General features: G+C 45.6%; 2 protein-coding genes across 2 annotated transcripts in view; one reads left to right on the top strand and one right to left on the bottom strand.

Moving 5' to 3' along the window:
- The window catches only part of LOC144124720 (mannose-P-dolichol utilization defect 1 protein-like), a 77,045-nt gene extending 76,595 nt beyond the window's left edge, over window positions 1–450 (bottom strand). Inside the window, exon 1 of the mRNA XM_077657573.1 lies at window positions 276–450. Coding sequence (XP_077513699.1) covers window positions 276–363 — 88 coding nt within the window. The 5' untranslated portion in view covers window positions 364–450. The remainder of the gene's footprint in view (window positions 1–275) is intronic.
- Window positions 451–1,039: 589 nt separating this feature from the next.
- The window catches only part of LOC144123874 (uncharacterized), a 64,488-nt gene continuing 46,880 nt past the window's right edge, over window positions 1,040–18,647 (top strand). Inside the window, 4 exon segments of the mRNA XM_077656598.1 lie at window positions 1,040–1,219; window positions 7,704–7,795; window positions 12,081–12,373; window positions 15,733–15,869. Of these exon segments, the coding sequence (XP_077512724.1) occupies window positions 1,078–1,219; window positions 7,704–7,795; window positions 12,081–12,373; window positions 15,733–15,869 (664 nt within the window). The 5' untranslated portion in view covers window positions 1,040–1,077.

The following is an 18,647-nucleotide window of genomic DNA, read 5'->3' as shown; positions in this document are numbered from 1 at the left end:
GAAAGGAAACCGCACGCTGCAATATATCTGTGAGTCAAAGGTACATCATTTGTCCCATCTGACAGTCCAGATTCGTGGAACCATACGTGAAGTCACCAGGAAAAACAAATACGAGAGATTCGAATCTAGGCACGCGCAGGGGTTTTCTCCCGAGGACTTTTTGCCTTCGTTATTTCCTCCAGCGCTCTCACCGAACATCCGACACAGCAGACGACTCCACAGGCACCGTGCGTTGTTTCCAGAAAACTAGACAGCTGGTCGAGCCGCGGACTTACCATTTGAGAAGTTGTGTCGTACTATTATCTCATCGTAGCATTTCCCCGGAAAGAAAGCCTGCAGTATCTGCTTCATTATTGTGCCCATGACGAACGATTACCGCCACGAAAACTCAACAACTCAACCACGGCGACGACCGACCTTCTGTAGCTGTAAGGCCAGTAGTGAGGAAACAGACGTAGGCAAGACGAATGCGAAACCACGGTGCGCGAACGTTGGTCGGAGCTTGCAGAGCACTGAACAGCGCTGAGCCACCGAAATTCTATTCCTCTTCAAGTCATCGCATGTATTTTGACAACTTTCAACTAACAGAATAGTTTTTATATCGAAATGTATAAAAATGAATTCCTGAAGCCACTAAAAAACTTTTTTCTACGCAAAATGCTTAAGAAACGCGTTCGTTGCTTACGCACTATAAATTTATAAACTATTATGCATGGTTGCAAGACTGCAAAACATTTTTCTTCTCTCAATACATTATGTAATGCATTTGCGCAGCAGTTATAATAAATAAACCAATAAAAACAATCCATATAGGCGTAATATTTTGGGCGTTATTTTTAAATAAGCAATTGGCAGTGTATTTTGTTGTTATTTATGCTTAAAACCCTGTTGATATCGTTGCTGCCAAATCGTAATAAATGCTTGTGTTTATCGCTGTTATGTGGCATCCGCATATGAACAAGCGTTTTGCTAAAAAAGTAAAAGATTGTATTATGCAACAACTGTATTATTGGTAGATTTATGATTCAAAGCTGTCAACATTGATGGACACAACCTTTGTCGAAGAGCGTTTGGAAAATGGCGACCAGCGCGGACGAAAACTGTCACGATGACCCCAACTTTGCGGTGATCTGCTCGTTCATCTTGAATTTTGGTGAATTATGTGGCGTCAACATCTCCATCTCCGAGCTGCAGTCCATGCTCGAGGATACCAAAAATGGTACGTGGCTTCCTGCAGCCTCCCAATGCCGCCGAGAGACCCCCCTTTCCCCCCTCTCGAAATTACGGCCCGTTAGCGTCGTATTGTTTTGCGGCTTAACGGCGCAGTATCGACAGGCATACGTGGATCGCGAAATCGCAATGCCGCAGGCGTCTGCACTGCGAATAGTCGGCCCCGCAAGCAACATTACACAGCTTTGTGCCTGCGATCGGCAGCGCTCGCGAGCGCGACCTCCATGGCTCGGCGGCGGCCGTGGCTCCTGCCGTGCCGATCGCGTCGGGTGCGCGGCGCTCGTACGATGCCGAATGTTCGCAGCCGCACACGCTTTCTCGCTTCGATTCGGGCGCCGGTCGGCAGCAGGACGCGTGTGCACTGCCCAGCACCAGTTGACTCGCGCTGGTTTGCGACGTCGGTGAAGTAGCGCCGCTGCCGTCCATCGGCGGCCGCCGCTGCACGCCGCGCGATTCGCGCTGACAGCGCGATTAGAGGCCTCGCTTCGCGAGTTCGCCTCGGGAAATTTCCCGGTTGGAGTAGTAGTGTTTGTCGTTAGGTCCGCCGCGACGTTGCACTGAATGCGCATCGCGCGTTGGAACCGCCGATCGGTGGACCTGTTTGTTGGAAGCTGACCGGAACACCGAGGCGTGTAGCCGAAAGAAGAAAAATAAGCGGAAGCGCCTCCCGCTGGCAAGAGTTGGACGTGCGCTCCCGCCAGCGAGAAGAAAAAGCCGCAAGAATCCGCGGTGTTTATCGCAGCTACGTGATCGCCGCTAACAGCCTCGAGATCGCGCTGCTAGAACGACTGCGGGCCTCTCGAAACGGATTGAGTAACGACATCGGCGGCTCCGACGGCGCTCGTCTGCACACGCCAGCGTCGTCTGCACCGACGCCGCGCCTCCTCCCTCGCGCGTCGCCTTCGTAGTGCGGACCTTTCGCTTGCGCGGCGATTGTCGCGTTTTTCTTCCGCCTCTGTGAGCCCAGGCTGTGTGGTGCGTGCTCAGATTTTTTATAAAAAGCCCTAAAGCACTCTTCATTGTGTTCCTACTTCCGTGCCTCATGTCAGAACGGAGAATACGATTTATTTAATTCGTGCGTGGGCGAAAGTACTTACCCTGTCGTGACATTTTTTCTTCTTTTATGCTTAGTAGCTTAGATTAAGAATTGACGCCATGCCCTTGAGTTGTGTCTTGGAGAGGATTTCATTAAGCATGCTTGTTCTTCCATGGGCTATGATCGAGACTGATGACTTGTACCTTGAAAATAGTGCCGTCTCTGCAAACATATCCCTGGTTAATGTGAATGCACATTGCTTGCAGCAGTGTAGATTGAAGTCTGCTCATTTATGTCAGAATTCATCTTGTTTTATTGGCAGTTTGATCTGTTTCACATGCATGCAAGGAACAGCATATATGTTGGGCATAAAATTTTGCTGCGAAAACTTGGCTACTTGTTGACGTGGTACAGAAGACAAGGTTGAGAACTAAAACTGGTAAATCATGATGCTATGGATAACTGTGGCATTAGAAATTTGAAACAACTGATTTTGTGTGAAACAAGGTCTCTTTGCATGGACGGGTGCATTTTTTAATTGACGCTACCAAGCCCTGTGAATCATTATACGATTATATTGAAACGCTCAACAGCACTCAGAGCTAGTAGCATTGCTGGTAGCATTGTTTAACAGAGGTTTGAGACAGTATACTTGCAGTTTTCTAGCCCTGCTCCTGCAGGTTCTTCACCCCTCTGAGCTGTGAGCTATTGTTACTGAGTAGTGCACGAGGGGCACTTGTTAGCATCTCCATTAGTGTATATCTTATCGTTAATGGCACCATCCTAATCATGATGGCAGGTGTGGAGAGGCAAAACACTAATTGCCATGAGTTTCAAACGGCGAGACGTCAGTGGCCCTTGCTGAACCATCATTTGTTTTTTAAAAGGGCTAAAGGGCTAACAACTGGCCAAAACACGTGGCGAGACTATGGTAGAAATGAAAAGGTCTTTTCTCATTTTATGAAGATTGAGGACTCCATTATCCAAGAAAACAAGGATGTATAATTTTAACTTGCGGCTGAAAATCACATAAAACAAGGTGAAAAGCCATCCTGTGTGCAAACCTTGCTGTTATTGGTGTATCCCGCCACTTGACTACGTCTTTGTAAATATTACTTCATGGTTAACGAGTGCAAAAAAGACCAAGAGAAGAAGACGACAACACTACAAATATTACTTGTATGCTGTTAAGTGCATATTAATTTTTTTTCTTTCACAAGGGACCGTCATTTTTCATTATAGTTTGCACATTCTAGAGCACCCCGTTCGATGAAAAGCAACACTCCGTTCACTTCGCTAATTAGGTGCTTTGAGCTTCTGTTGCTCGATGCCATCCCACAGTGTTTTGCACTTCTTGGTTGAAGTGATAACCATGGTCAACTAAAACACCACCATATAAGTTAAGCTTTGGGCATGGAAATTCGAATGGATGCTACGCTGCACTAAAGGTGTGTCACAACTGGCTGACAACTAGGACTATGTTAGTTTTTGGCTCTTCACTTTTGCCAGTGTGCAGTTGCTGTTCTTGGTTTTTTCAGCATCGCTTCACTTTTGCCAGTGTGCAGTTGCTGTTCTTGGTTTTTTCAGCATCGGAATAGATTGAAACTAATTGAAAAATTGTTCATAAATATATTCAACAGCATTTCTAAAGCTGTCGCGGAATGAGACACCTTGGATTCAAAGTTCTCTGCTGCACCGAAAAAAATTAGGTCCATAAAATTTAGTTGGCGGTCCCGTTAAGCTCAGTTATGTTTGAAGGTAGAGTCTGTGAGCAGTTTATGGCATAAATGAGAAACAAACATCCCTGAAACCCCACAATGCTCCTGGGCACTAGTTGCAATGAAACAAGACTTCACAGCAAAACGGTGCAGATGGCACCACATCAAGAAAGTCGCGGTGGTAGGTGAAGCAAATGCTACCTAATGACAGCATTGAAAGTACTTCATTTACAGAGTCCTTGGTTTTTAGTGTAGCATAACACTGAAAATCCCGCAATGCTAGTGGTGGTAAAGATGTGCGTGAGTCACTAATGAAATGGCAGCATTGCACCGGTGAGCTCCTACATACACTGCAGTGCTGCACCTCCACATCTGGCGGCAAGTCTGAGCAACCAATCACATGTAGCTTGGAGTTACTTGAAGCTTCCTGAGGTTAACATTTTTCTTTAAATAAAACAGGATATGTGATCACAATAAAGTCCAGTTGAAATTTGCACCTGTGTTTGTCTCTTGTGTGTGTGCAATTATTTTCTAAAAAGTATGAAGTACCAGCTCACCCAAAATGCAATGCTTGAGGTGAACAGCCCGGAAAGCAAGGAGGAGGCCAGGAGAACTACGCACGATGAGCGCCAGCTTTCAATTACATTAATTTGAGATTCGCGGGCTACCATATTTTCCGGACTACAGTCCGCACCAGGTGTATATAGTCCGCAAGGGGCAAATCTTGTCCTAAAATAAAAAGCTTTTGCTTAGGTAGTCCACATTTAGTGTGTAGTCCGCATGGGTGAATTTCGACTGAAAACAAGTTTTTTAGATTGTCTGTTGATGTTTCAGGGAAGCAGCCCAAATTTTCCTTAGGTGTTTCGGGAAGCAGCTGGAATCCGTGCTCTTTTTCATCAAATTGTTTCTTTCCTGCTCAGTTCTACTTGACTGCTTGCACATGCTTCACTTCACTGAGCTCGAATGCTGCTGGGAAGACTTTTCGTCCTTTCATAGCCACCTCAACCATTCTTCAAGAAGGACTAAGACACCTCTAGTGTAATTCATTGAGGTTTTTTACATGTGCTCACAAATCCATGCACTATAAAGCAGCCATTCTAAATACCGCCAGGAGCATTTTATTGCTAATCTGGGGGCAAAATGTCGTAGCCGTAGTGAGGTCCCATTTTGTTTTTGCTTCGACAGACGCGCTAGGCTTCTTCACATATGACAAACGGTCTTAAAAACCTAAATCATGTATATTCAGCACCCATAGATAGTCTGGATGATGCGAAATTTCAGCTTTTACACATGTATAGTCCAGAGTCTATTCTCTGGAAAATACAGTACTTATAATTACTACATGGAGGCAAATAATAAACAAGCGACACAATTCGTGCAAAGCATGAACATTACCTTCTGAGGAGAGCGCATAAACTCTCTCAATCACCTTATTCTGTCGTCATGAGCACTTGAGCCAAAAATTTAGAGGGCACTGAGGCTGCTTACATGCTGTGAAGGCAAAAGCATTGGTGTCATCGTGAGCATTCGACCTTGACGCAGGTTGCGCCCTGAGAAATGAAACGAAGACACGCCTCTGAACACTGATTCTACAAATGCTGAATCCACAAAGGTCTGGGTGAAACACTCTGGTACTCGGTTCGGATACCTGTCACGAGCTAGCCTCCAACTTGACTAAGAAACGTATGCTATGTGGAACAATAAATCGTATGGCACCATCTAAAACTGTGTTCTATGAACGGTTGCGTCATAATTTTAATATTAAAATTGGTTTTTAAGGAAAGGATATGCCACAGTAACTACCTCACATCTCGATGGACATAAAATCTGGGACGGCGTTCTATTGAAGGTGCATGTGTTGTCGATTCAAATCCCACTTGCAAGCTAGACTCCAACTACATGCAGTGAGAAAAATCGTATGGCACCGCCCGCAACACTGTGTGATGTTTCAGTTGCTCACAATTTTCGTACGAACCTAGCCGGGAAAACTGGGGCCACATTGAGGTCAGCGAGTGGGGGTATATAAGATGAACGGAATGAACGGGATTGTCTAAAATGGCGTTGCTTGGCTTGCTGTGTGCGTCCTACGGCCGCTTGATGACTTCAACCTGTGTTTCTTGCCATTGCTGGGATTTTCTGTACATCTGCGTTTACGCGCGCGCGCACACACACACACACACACGCGCGCACACACTAACATACCCACATCACGGTACATTGGGACGAAATCTGTTGCTGTTAGCAATTTTCTTGGGGGGTTTTTCTGAGGCAGTGCTGGTTACTTTCAGCATTAGCATCCTGACCATTTTGTTTGGAAAAAGACTGTGGAAAACGGCTTGGTCCCAGTGAATTAAGTTTGCAAGCACATTGTGTCACTGCAACAGACAACTTGTATTTAAACTGCGTGTTCAGTTATACTCTGTGACAAATTTTTTTTTTGCAATGGAGCGGAAGCTACAGAGCCAAAACACTCCACTCTTCCTCACAGCGGAATATAGTTCCCAGTTCCAGGTAATAATTCTCTCTTAAAACATGGTATTTTGGTAATATTCGTTATTTAATGCATATTTATAACATCATTGACAACTTTCAACTTTCATAAGTCAAAGCTAAAGCAATTTTCTTGATTGCGGCCAATTAGCAAGGTAGGTCTTAGTTACAAGATGCTTACATAGATGGCGTCAGTTGTACCACAATAAAATGAAGCTGCTGCGAGAGAGCAATGCAACAGGTGACCAGGCACATCATCGTGCGGCTGAACTATTTGGAAGAATGACAGAGTTATGGATGCTCCGCCTCTGCAGCCATCCTTCCATTGTGAATGAAACTGCCGCCTAGTTTACAAGCTGGCAAGAGTGCTAGAACCTTATGCAAAGCTGGCCAGAACGTAGTGTTTTTAGGTACTAGGGTACACTTGATGCAGGTTTCATGTTCTGCACTGTCAATTTGGGTATGAGAGCTGTGAGCTGTTGTTCACATGACCCACACTGGCTGCAGGGATATGATCAGCGCAGTGAAGTATCTGCTTTTCCTTCTTGAGCAAGTGACAGGTCTTTTGGCATAACACCAAACACTTGCCGATGGCCACTGGCTGACATCTATTTTCAGTGGCGTTGAGGCGACCAACAACGTTTTCATTCTATTTCGCTGATGCACATTGTTACTGTCAGAGAACTGCACACTGCTCACTAAGTCACAGTATTTCAGTGCGCTGTTCAGCATGTGGGATAAGGCACCTCATGAGGCTGCCATCGTGAAAATGTTTTAGAGAACAGTGGTGATAAAAAAAATTCAGGGGGCACTTTCTTGACCTAAAGTACGGTGAGGCAAAATCCTTTGGCGTGGTGTTGCTGCCTGTGTCACTGATGTGTGGTTAAATGTTAATTAAGTACACAATTGTTTGTGAATCTTAAATGCTGGAGACACTGGAAGGCATTTCGGAGGCTTCCATCTGATTCGACGCCTTTCTGGACACTCTCCAGCGTTCTAGACAAGAACTACATATGCGTTGGCAGGAAGTAGCGCAGTAGTTAGCACGCTCAGCTGCGGAACGGAAGGATGGTGGTCCGAATCCCATCGTGCACTAAGATTTTTTTTCTTATCGAGTTGAAGAGGGTGATGGACGGACGGATGGACACCGCGAGTATGAGCCATTAAAGACTTTTGCCTTAATATAAACGGTCCTGACTTTCTCACCCTGTCGCCCTTTCCATGTGCAGTGGACCAGACCCTGATTGACCTGCATGTGCATCTTCTGCGGAAGGCCAACCGAAGGGTTCAGCGTGACCGCTGGGAGAAAGCGCTCATCAAGGTCTGCTTGCTTGACTTGTTTTGCCTACACTGTAAACACGAATGGGTCGCTTTCTAGCTCATTGCCACTGTCCTCCCGCAAAGTTTGTACCCAAGTCTCTTCCATCCAGCTTTCTGCTGAAAGCCTATTTGCCTGTGTGAATCCTGCTTCAAGCCAGTTTCAAGTGCCCCAGTGAGCTCAGTGGCCATGGGGCTCTGTCGCTCAACATAACATAGTTTAATTTCTCAGCCTTGTTGGCTGTGTTTAGGGGAAGACAGAATCCAGGAATGCAAAAATATAAGAACTCATCAGCAGAGTCTTGTATTTGAGATGTATGTGCATGTCAGAGTGTTAGATGAGACCTGCTCATAATGCACCCACATGTTTCCCCTTTTTACTTATTAGAGCTGTGTGACTGTCCCCTTAGAAGTGGCACAGCAACATGATGTTGCAAGATCAGGGGTGGGACTCTTGCTCCAATTGCGCCATTTTGATACAAACATAACTTCTTGCCCCAAACTGTGCCGGCCACAGAGAATAAACAAAAATTGCGCCACTTTGCGCCAGGACGGCCAGAACGACCAGAAAGACTAAAGCATCTATGCTCCGGCAGTGGTCACGAACAGCGGGATCATTTGTTTTTCGAAAAGAAAATGCTGCCGTTATATTCTGCTTGGCGGGCGCCTCCCACACAGTTTCTAATAATTTTCATGCTCTTTTAGGTGGTTCGAGCAAGAGGTGGCGCCCGCGTGGCCACCCCCGAGTTCTGGTTGTCGTCGCAGCTGACGCCGAAGAACTGAATGGGGTTGAGTGTGGCAGCGTAGCCAAGTGTGCGGTGTTTCATAACTTACGCACAAAACACTGAAAGAGAGGCTGAAAGCGCTGCGAGCAAACTCGGTGTTAATGGGGCGGTGAGCCATGTTGATTCAGTGGGCATGGCGGATTTAGAATAAAGACGGATTGGATCTCTGGTTCTGCAGTGACTCAAATTATATTACCGCGTCAATTGGACCGCGCATTTGGGAGCTATTTTGCCCATCATAAGTGTCGCTGCGGCGATGTATAGTTTGATTATAGTGCCACCAATGTTTTCAGTTTTACGGGAAAGCCTGCGCCGTGCTGCCATCCAGGCGTTTCACCGACACAGTTGAGTCATGAGAGGATTATGAATTGATAAACAAATGTCTTAGCCACTATTTTGAAATTTCAGATTCATTGTTGCAGACTATATAATTTTTCTGCTACGTACCACTGTTAAAAACCTTCAGTGCCTATTACTAAAATTTGCATTCATTAGGCGGTTTCAGTGTGGGGTATATCTGCTTCAATATTATGCTTATGTACAGTGTTCATATTGGTTTACTTTTTTTTTGATGGGCTCAAAGTGTTCGATTATTGTACCGAAATTTAGATAGGCCTGCTCCAAACTGCAGAGCCGCCATGATGGTACGATGCTTACAGTGCTCACCTGCTGACCCGAGAGAGGCGGGTTCAATCTTGGTCGATGCAGTCGCATTTTTATACAGGTGAAGTGCTATAGAGGCACGTGTATTGTGCAATGTCAGTTCACATTAAAGAATTCTCACTACAGCATGCCTCATAATCATAAAGTTGTTTTGGCATATAAAACCCGGCAATTATTATACAAACTGCTTCAAAGTGAAATTTTATCTGCTTCAAATTGCTTGAAAATGAAATTTAGCTTGCTCGAAGAAGCTCCAGAGTGCAATTTTGGGCGCAGTTATGCAAATCTGCCTGAGCCATATTGCTTCAAAACACGATTTTACTTGCTCCAAAAATTGGTCCAAAATGTCTTTGTGTAGTCCCAACCCTGATGAAGTGAATCCAGCACTTTTCGTTAGGCACGTAACACATTCAGACATGGTTTAGCTGCTTCTAGCAGCAATGTAGAAGCTGGTCATCTAGGCTGCTGTCATTGTTGCAAAAACCCAGCTGTGCCGAGTGCATGTTTGAAAACGCGGCAATGTTTTTGCTTGACAGAGGTTATCATTCACCATGCCAGCTCACGTTGGCTGACACTTGCACCTATGCTAGACTGCTTTGTACTGTAGCTAACTGCAGTAAAAGCAGTTATGTTTGACCAGAAATCTCACCATGACATAATATACTCCTATTGCTTGCAACGTTGCTTGGTGAGAAGACCGTTGTTCCTTGGGGACTTTTCTTATGCGACTCTGTGTACCTTTTATGGGATGTCTGACTTTTTTTTTTAGTGGTGAAAATCCCTTGTGTGGATTTTTTTTTGCTTCTTAACGGAGGATTGGTCAAGAAAGTGTTTAGCTGCTTATTGCACGTAGGAGTGCACGGTGACAAGTCTGGTGCAGAGTTTAATTCTGTTGACATTGAGCATCGGGAAACTGTTAGGAAGGCTGAAATTGTTGCAGACACAGAAGCCACCATTGCTGATATAGATGCCAGGGGAAAATTGATGGTTCCAAATTGCAAGGAGCTCATGTTAAAACAGCTGGCCACCTCCTTTCAAGGTTACCATTTGGAAATTATGTTCTCGGTAACCTCGTCGGTAACCTCGTGCGTATCCATCGAAGCCAGATGAAAGAAAGAAGAAACATCGACTGTGTACTTGAAGAGGTTGGCATAGGAACTGCTACAGTGTATTGTAGAATACAAAGTGTTTGTCCACTCTGATTAATGAGTTCAGCTTTTGTGTCACAGAAGATGCTAGCCAGATACGGTCTGAACAGATAGATGACTCCTGGCAAAATATTTTCAAACCGAGGCAATAAAAGAGGGCTCGAAAATTCCCTTTGTTGGGGGCATTCATGAAGCTACTTCTGTGTCTGTTGGCTTTGATTCATTATGGCATCTTCCCAGTGTTTCGGTTGAAATCAAGGTGCCATTCCGATGATGCAAGTGCTAACCAGAGTGGTGAAAGGACTGTGGGAGCGACAGCTACAGCAGTTGGAGCAGATGCAGCAGAAGAGACACGTGCAGAAGATGACTGATGCACGGGGCAGAGATACCCACAAATGAGAGATGGTACAGAAAGATCAAGCTGGCCAGGAATATGGTACAGCATTGCCAAGATTCACAAAACACTTAAAGTCCCAAGAGGTTCTTGGAAATTGCAAGTGGACAAGCCCGCCGAGGGTTCCAGCTGCATTAGCTAAGCTGGAAAAATTGAGAAAAGACAAGAAATAGTCACTGCTGTTTGTGGTTACACAAAATGCTATCCTTTTTGCGTGTTGTGTAGTTTCTTTACATATCTCATGGCCATTTCATATTTAATGTAGGCGGTGTGTTTTTAGCAGAATGCCATGAGCTCTATTAGGGATTCTATTAGGGATATTTAAAGGACCTAATCACACTTTAAAGATGGCATTTGGGGTTGAGATTTGTACATATTCACACGATTGTGACTGTATTGAACATCTGACCTTGCTTTTTCAAAAAGCTGAACAAGGGGGGATCCCTTCTCTCCTTATTGTTTTTGGATTGCAGAAAGGAGTGAAATTTCAGAACGGAATGTAATTATTCTTTTTCTTTTTTTTTTTGCTACAAAACCTGGAGCATCTGGTACAAATCGTCATTTTTCCTGCTGCACAACTTGAAATTGCTGGTACAAATTGCAATTTCTTCTGCTATAAAAGCTGCTACTGCCACTGATGTAGTGGCTGAACGTGCCATCTCTGTGATCTATATGTCTGGCTGGTTGACTTCCTCTGCGTCTAGGACAGGAACAGCAAAGCACCCATTTGTTGCGACTGGCATCTGTACCTGAGCTAGTAATCCCGTCGCCTCTCCAGAGGAATTCTTAGTTCAGCTGGCTTATTGTTTAGTATGTAATATTGTTTAGTATGCAATGACATTACCAGGCACAAGCATAAGCGATGGTCGCATGGCTTGTGAAACGTCTGATGGAATAACAATGCTCCACCCTTTTACCCGTATTTCAGAGGAGTTGTGAGGAGCAGGCTCATTCTCACGACTGCACAGTTTGCTCACGATTACACGAGATAGCAGACGTCATACTACAGGGGCCGTGTTTCTTGACATTAATTTTCTTTATCAACGGCAGTACACTTTTCAGATAGCTGCACACACATGCTGTGTAGAAAGCATTTATACAGTGTGTCCCACGTGCTATTTATTATCCATATGTTAAAAAAAAGGAAACAGTAAATTGGTACGATGTTCCTTTAAGGTTTTGTTTGGAGCTAAAGTGTCAGCAAGCGACTACCGAAGCCGGAACAACCACTGTCGGAGGACGTGGCTGAAATAGAATCGGAGGGAAATTTGTTCTCTGGCGTCGTCTCTCCCTCTCCAGTTCTGCCACCAGGGCTCCAATGTGGACGGCTGGGAGCTGGAGCGGTTTGGCTACCGCAAGGCCAAGCTGTCCGTCAAGCTGGCAGTGCTCAAGCGGCTGATGGAACTACAGTTTGACGCCAACGGCAAGTTCAAAGCGGAGCTCAACAAACAGGAGGCAGATGTGCTGAGGCTGCAGCCCCTGGGGCGTGATGTGCGCGGCCACCTCTACTGGCTGCACCGCGATGCCCAACTCAACCTGCGCCTCTACCGCGAGCACCCCGACGATGAGCGCTCCTGGATACTCATCTCCCGGTGGGTGCACATGCTGCAGGCTTGCCATAGGCCGTTTTATGTTTTTTTTTTTTTTTTCAGAAGTGCTTCCTAAATCTTTAGGAGGCGAGGTCAAATTTTGACCCCAGTAAAAGTTTGTTCATGATCAGCAAGCTAGGGCTTACTAGAATGGGATAGGCCAAATTTTGGTGACAAAGTACATTCTTCTAGGCATCAGGACTGGGATAATACAACAATTCTGAAATTGATTCCATTTCATTTTTGTGGTATTTCCCACCTTTCACTGATTGAAGCAACGTCATTTCTGCATTTTCTGGTTTGTCATTGGTTCAAGCCCAGTAATAGTGGATGCATGTCGCTGCTTCTGGATATGGCAGAGGGTGAGGAATGCACAAACGGCACCTAATTGTGTTATTATACCAGCCTACTTGTGCTCACCACCGCATAAATCAAGCTCAGTCAATAGGCACATTGCCGACTCCTTCACCTGTCTTTCGGGGAAGGTGACAAGCATTATACAGGGGCTCGTGTCTTCGAAGTGTGGGGCATCACTAAGGCTATAAACATGACCTCAGATAGTGATTGGAAAAGTGAAGCACAAGAAAGACAGCACATAGATGATATGACACTGATGGGACAAGCGTATGTGCCGTCGTTCTTTTCTCATTTATGTGCTCTCTTTTTTTTGTGGTTTGTCTTCTCCAAGCTATGTATCAAGTTCCTCTACAGCGTATTTTACTCAGACAGTGCCAATTGGGCAAAGGTTTTTGCCTGGTGGCTTTGGCGTTCGTGCAAAGGTGCCAAATGCACACCACAATAAAGCTTGCTATCAAAATTTTACGCTTTTTTCTCATAATCGGGAATTGGCCTACACTTAAATCATTTTTTCGTGTTCCCTTATGTGACTTCCAACCCGGGGGCTCAACCCACATTCATGGCTAGCCTGTATTTGGATAACTGTGGCAGAGGGTGATGATGGTGTTCACAAGTGACGAGGTGCAAATTCAACTACACTAAGTCAAACTGCAGAGGAAAAGCTTAACGTCAGCCCATTTCCCGGGAAATTTTTTCTTACAGCAAAGGAGGCTCCTGAATTAGTGGAGTCAAACCAGTGGCCCATGGAGTGTAACCTTGGAGCATTTAGTGGTCTGGCTGCACAAAAATATGGGGACACAGATATGACTAACTGCATTGTTAACCTGCTAATATAGAAACTAGATATTTTGAATTATTCTCTGTGTCATGAGCCGCTGCGGTGGCTCAGTGGTTATGGCGCTCGGCTGGTGACCCGAAAGACGTGGGTTCGATCCCTGCCATGGTGGTCGAATTTCAATGGAGGTGAAATTTTAGAGGCCCGTGTATTGTGCGATGTCAGTGCACGTTAAGGAACCCTAGGTGGTCGAAATTTCCGGAGCCCTTCACTACGGCGTCTCTCATAGCCTGAGTCGCTTTGGGGCGTTAAACCCCCATAAATTATTCTCTATGCCATCTGCCGAAACAGAGAAGCTTTGAAAGTCCTTTCTGAAGACGTAGAGGCACTGCATAGGTGCGGGCAGAAGTTAACGGAGTGTGCCGCACAAGAAAGAACTGCGTGTCAGCGCTGCCTAGTCGAACCAGGCGAAAGCTCAGAACCACCACGCGCATGTGCACGCCCTCAACCAGTGCAATCCTCCCACTGCTCTGCCTGCCTCGCATTGGGCGGGCGTCAGTATCGCACTAATAATGATTATGGTTGGATGGTTGCGCCCTTTCTAGCGAGCGGGCATACTGGAATGCACAGACCGCTGCCTTGATGCCGCAGAGTCCGCGGAGGCAACGCTACCATTATGCCACTTCGTCTGGGACAGCTGTAGGCGCATTTCTGCCTCAAATACGCAATACGCAGTGCGCTGTCTTGGTGGTGATAAAAGCAGGTTCCAGTATATGGGCAGCATAATGGGGGCAGTGTTCTTCATGAGAAACAGACACGGTGCATGCATTGGTCCTGCGTCGACACCTCGCATGGGCAAAGTGAATCATCAGTGATAACTATAGTAAACTTAACACGAAACAGCGGCAGTACGTGGACTGTTTTGAGCGCGTTTGATTGCTAGCAAGATGCAGATGGAGTCCTAGAGGCAACAAAAGTTAGAAACATGCGGGTTATTTGCAGTGTAAGCGTGCCTCCAGCTGTCTCAGACAAAGTGGCTTAATGGTAGAGCCATCCCCGCCGGCTCTTCCGTGTCACGGCAGTGTTCTGCGCATTCCGAAATGCCTGCTCGCTACACAATGCTCAACCGTCCGATCATAATCATCATCAGCACGACATAGATGCTGGTCGATTGTGAGGCAAGTGGAGCAATGAGAGGGTCGCGCGTCTGCACATGCACATGGCAATTTTGAGCTTTTTCCCGCCTTGGGTAGGCGGCGCCGACCCGCAGTTTTTTTCTTGTGCCGCACGCTCCGTTTACTTCTGGCCAGGCCTGTGCCCCAATGTAAGACTTCGATTTAGCCACGGATTTCATGTATGGCACCATTTCTTCATGCTCCCACTAAGTATGCCTTTGCTGAGCATGTTGTCATGCTACTGTGGTCGCAAATTCAACTAGAGTAAGAAAAGTTTTAGAAACAATGAAGTTAACACAATATAAATATTGAAAAGTGCCTTTATGTGTGAAATAATTGGTATATGAAGTTATAGCAAATATGGTATTAAGCTCAACTGTCAAGTCTATGAGAGTTGGACGGCATTGACAAGTTCCGTAAGAAAAAATTACTTTTCAGGAGCACTACAGCTGCCTTATCTATAGTAAAATTTCTCATGGGACTGATCAATGACCTCGAAGTTTCATTCACTCAAATGTTCTTCCTGACCAGTAACTGTGCCGCCATCAAACCATCAGCTGTATCAAGATATATGGTGGCAATACCTTAGCAGGCATAATGGAAGTCGGTTTCCCTAAGTGATGCCAGGTGATCTACCTCAAAGCATTTCAGGTTCAGACTTCGATTTTTTTCAACGAGATGTACCAGAATCTTCATGGTAGGGCTTGCTAAATTTTTGTGTGACCTTACATTTTTGTTCTTGAGCTCTAACCCTTCCATTGCTTATCGCTGTTGCCATCCCATGCTTTGGACATTGGTGGCCTTTCTCTGTGCTCACTTCTTCGTGGCACATGTGGCTAGTGCACTAATGTGAAGCAATGTCACCCGGTAGGATGTGGGTCTCCACATTAGTTTGGTGACTTGAAGTTTACTTTAAGAAACCTTGTAGTATGTGGCCAGAAATTTTACGTTGCAGCCTGTGCAAAAGTTATGACAGTTGAAATTTTAGCTTTACCCCCCCCCCCCCCCCCCCCCCCCCCCCCCCCGCTGACTAACATTGGCGCTGCTGTGCCCAGGACTCGTGATGAGCTGGCGAAGCTCATCGCCGACCTCGAGGGTGGCTGTTCGGTGGTCAAGAAGGAAGAGAGCTCCTCCATGGACAGTGAGACTGGAGAGAGCAACCTCACCGAGCCAGATGCAGGCAGAGCAGAAGGTGAGTGTATGCTGAAGGCCCAGCTGGCTTTTTAAAGGGGGGGGGGGGTCTGCTAAGTTTTGGTCAACTTTGCGGGAAAGTTCTAGCTAGGTGTGCTGTCAGGTCATTGCCTGATGGTGTGCTCTTTGAGTGAACTTTTGAGCTGCAGCACAAGTTGCTGCAAGCCATCGGTGGCTGTACCATGCATATTGCGAGTTTCCAAGTGTGCATGCCTCGCCCTATCAACAGTCGACTAGTATTTTTCTAGACCACTTATAGGCCCTTGAAAACGTTAGTGCTACTCTTTGTTGCTTGTGTACAAAAATTTCACTTCTCAAATTGGTGGTGCTCACAGTTGACAAAATTTGATGTGACACGTTCGTCAGCTGGTGTTTAAGGCCTTAAGGAGGAGCCATTAATTGCCATAAGATTGGCGTTACGTATGAGGCTAATTTTCTGAGTGGAGTGAAGTTTGGCATTTCAATTTTTTAGACTCACAATGTATTTCAGGCATTCACCCTGCTCTGTATGCAAGTGTCATATTATACTTTTCATTTGTTTTTCACATCCGTAGCATTTCTCAGCATGTTTAAATATTGTTTGCCATTTGCTGAAAAAACTTTTCATGGTGTTGCAAGAAGGCAGGTGGGAAGCGAGGCAGACTACAGAGCAGGGCAACTTTCCTCCTGCGAAGTATATGCCAATAATACCATGCGTGCTAGTTAAGATAACCATTACCACAACAGCTGAGGCACTCATTTTTAATTCTCATCCATTTTGCTTGGAATGTTGAGGGAAGGCAGCAGCACTCATGGGGAGGTCACGCTGCTTCATGCATTGTCTACAGTGGAGGGAGGACTGTTCAAAACACTCCACGGATAGAAACAGTATGCTGTAAGTTGGCATGCTGACCGGTACATCTGGCATGGAGTTGGCATGGTGTTTCCAGATGAGTGGGCCTTCTTGTCTCACACTATCATATTTACTCGAATGTAACAGGAGGGGTGAATTCACATGCTGCCGAGTGCGAAAAAATAAAACCACAAATGTAATGTGAGATACTACCGTATAATGTGAATACAGGTCGAGGTGGAATATAGGTCGACCCCCTTAACTTACAGCAGAAAAGTCAACATAAAAATTATAAGGCACAAAACTTCGTTTTATTTACTGGTGTTACCAGACTCTTCGCCTGCTCATTATTCTGAGCCATGCTGCTGTTGGAGACTGATAACGTGGTGCCAGAATTCGACCAGCTTGTCCTCGTATGCCTCTGGCAGCTTCTGGCAGGTTGGTGTGCGCCGGCGAAGTGTGAATCCTTTGCATCGCATGAAGCAACAAGCCCAGTAAATGGAGCCCTTGAATTGCTCCTTGGACAGTCCGGATTCGCGGGCGAGCTCGGCAGCTTTGATGCGGATGAGTTCCGCTGTCACTGGCAAGGATCTGGCACAATGCTCACGGACAAACTCTGCCACCTTGTCTTTGAGCTCAGGGTGCACCGCGCAGTGCCCGCAAAAGGGCGTCTTCCATGCATTGCAGGCAGACAGCTCGATTTTCTGCGTTCTCCAGTACCAAGACGCTTTTCTCCGACACACCAAAGGGTCGCTGGACGGACATGTTCCCATACACTTCACCATATTCGATCACTTTCTTTTTAAACGCCACGGTGAACTGACGTCAAGTACCAGTACTCATTTTGCGGGTTGTCGCAAAATTAATATGTAACAGCACCAGGAACGATTACTGCACAAAAAGGGAAGATGGCATTGATCCAACTGCAATGTCAACGGTGGGCCGTATTGGTCAACATGGAGGCGATAACGATGCGATGCCAAAAGGCCTGCGGCTTCCACATGTAGCCAGGCGACTACTGAGTTGTGCCAAGGGCTGGTAAATAAGTCGAGGGGTGACCTTTTAGTAATGTTTTTTGGAAAGAACCTCGAGCTGTATTGTGCACTATACGGTAGGTGCATAAAAAAAGTATCTACCTTTAAAGGAGTATACACCTAACTTTTGGGTGTGTGCTTTCTTCCTGGTAATTATGCGTAAGGCATTATTATACATGGATTCCCCCATAGTATTCTTATGCGACCGCTAAATAATTTAGTGTTGAATTTCTTTCGTGTGATCTTTTGGTTTCGGTTTAAATAGCTTAACGATGACTGTGACATCAAAATGTGCTTATCAGTCACGCAAGACATGAAAATGCTGCAATATAATCACTTCTTTGTCATTTTAATTCATCACAATGCGAAAGCCAGCCTGCCTCAAGAGCCAGAATGACAACAAATGTAGAAGCAGCAATTATATCGCAGTTTTTTTCATGCCTCACGTGACCTATAACCTCTCTTTGATGTCATAGTCAGTGTTCGGCTGTTGAAACCAAACTGAGACAGCATGACAGAAAACTTTTATTGCAAGTTATTTAGTGGTCGTAGGCGAATACTGCATGGTAATTCATGTCTAGTAGTGTCTTCTGTATGATTGTAGAGAAGAAACATGCCACCAAAATTAGATGTCTATACTGCTTTAATGTGCATTCTGGCAACACTCCGCATCTTTTCGAAAGCATTCTCTGCTTCTCATTTTCGGAGGCAAATTTCTCGAAAACTAGGTCCTCATCCTTGATGCCTACCTCGCAGACGATGTCATTCTCGGTGCCGTCGAGGTCATTCAAAATGGAGCCTTTCTTGAATGACCTAACAACCATGTCATGAGGCAACAGACATCCAACATGATGCCATGATACGGCAGGCATGGTATCCCAGCAAACTCAAAAAACGATGTTTTGGCTTTGGA

Source organism: Amblyomma americanum, chromosome 3 (assembly GCF_052857255.1).
Source record: "Amblyomma americanum isolate KBUSLIRL-KWMA chromosome 3, ASM5285725v1, whole genome shotgun sequence".
Lineage (NCBI taxonomy): Eukaryota > Metazoa > Arthropoda > Arachnida > Ixodida > Ixodidae > Amblyomma > Amblyomma americanum.
This window is presented reverse-complemented; position numbering and strand designations above follow the sequence as displayed.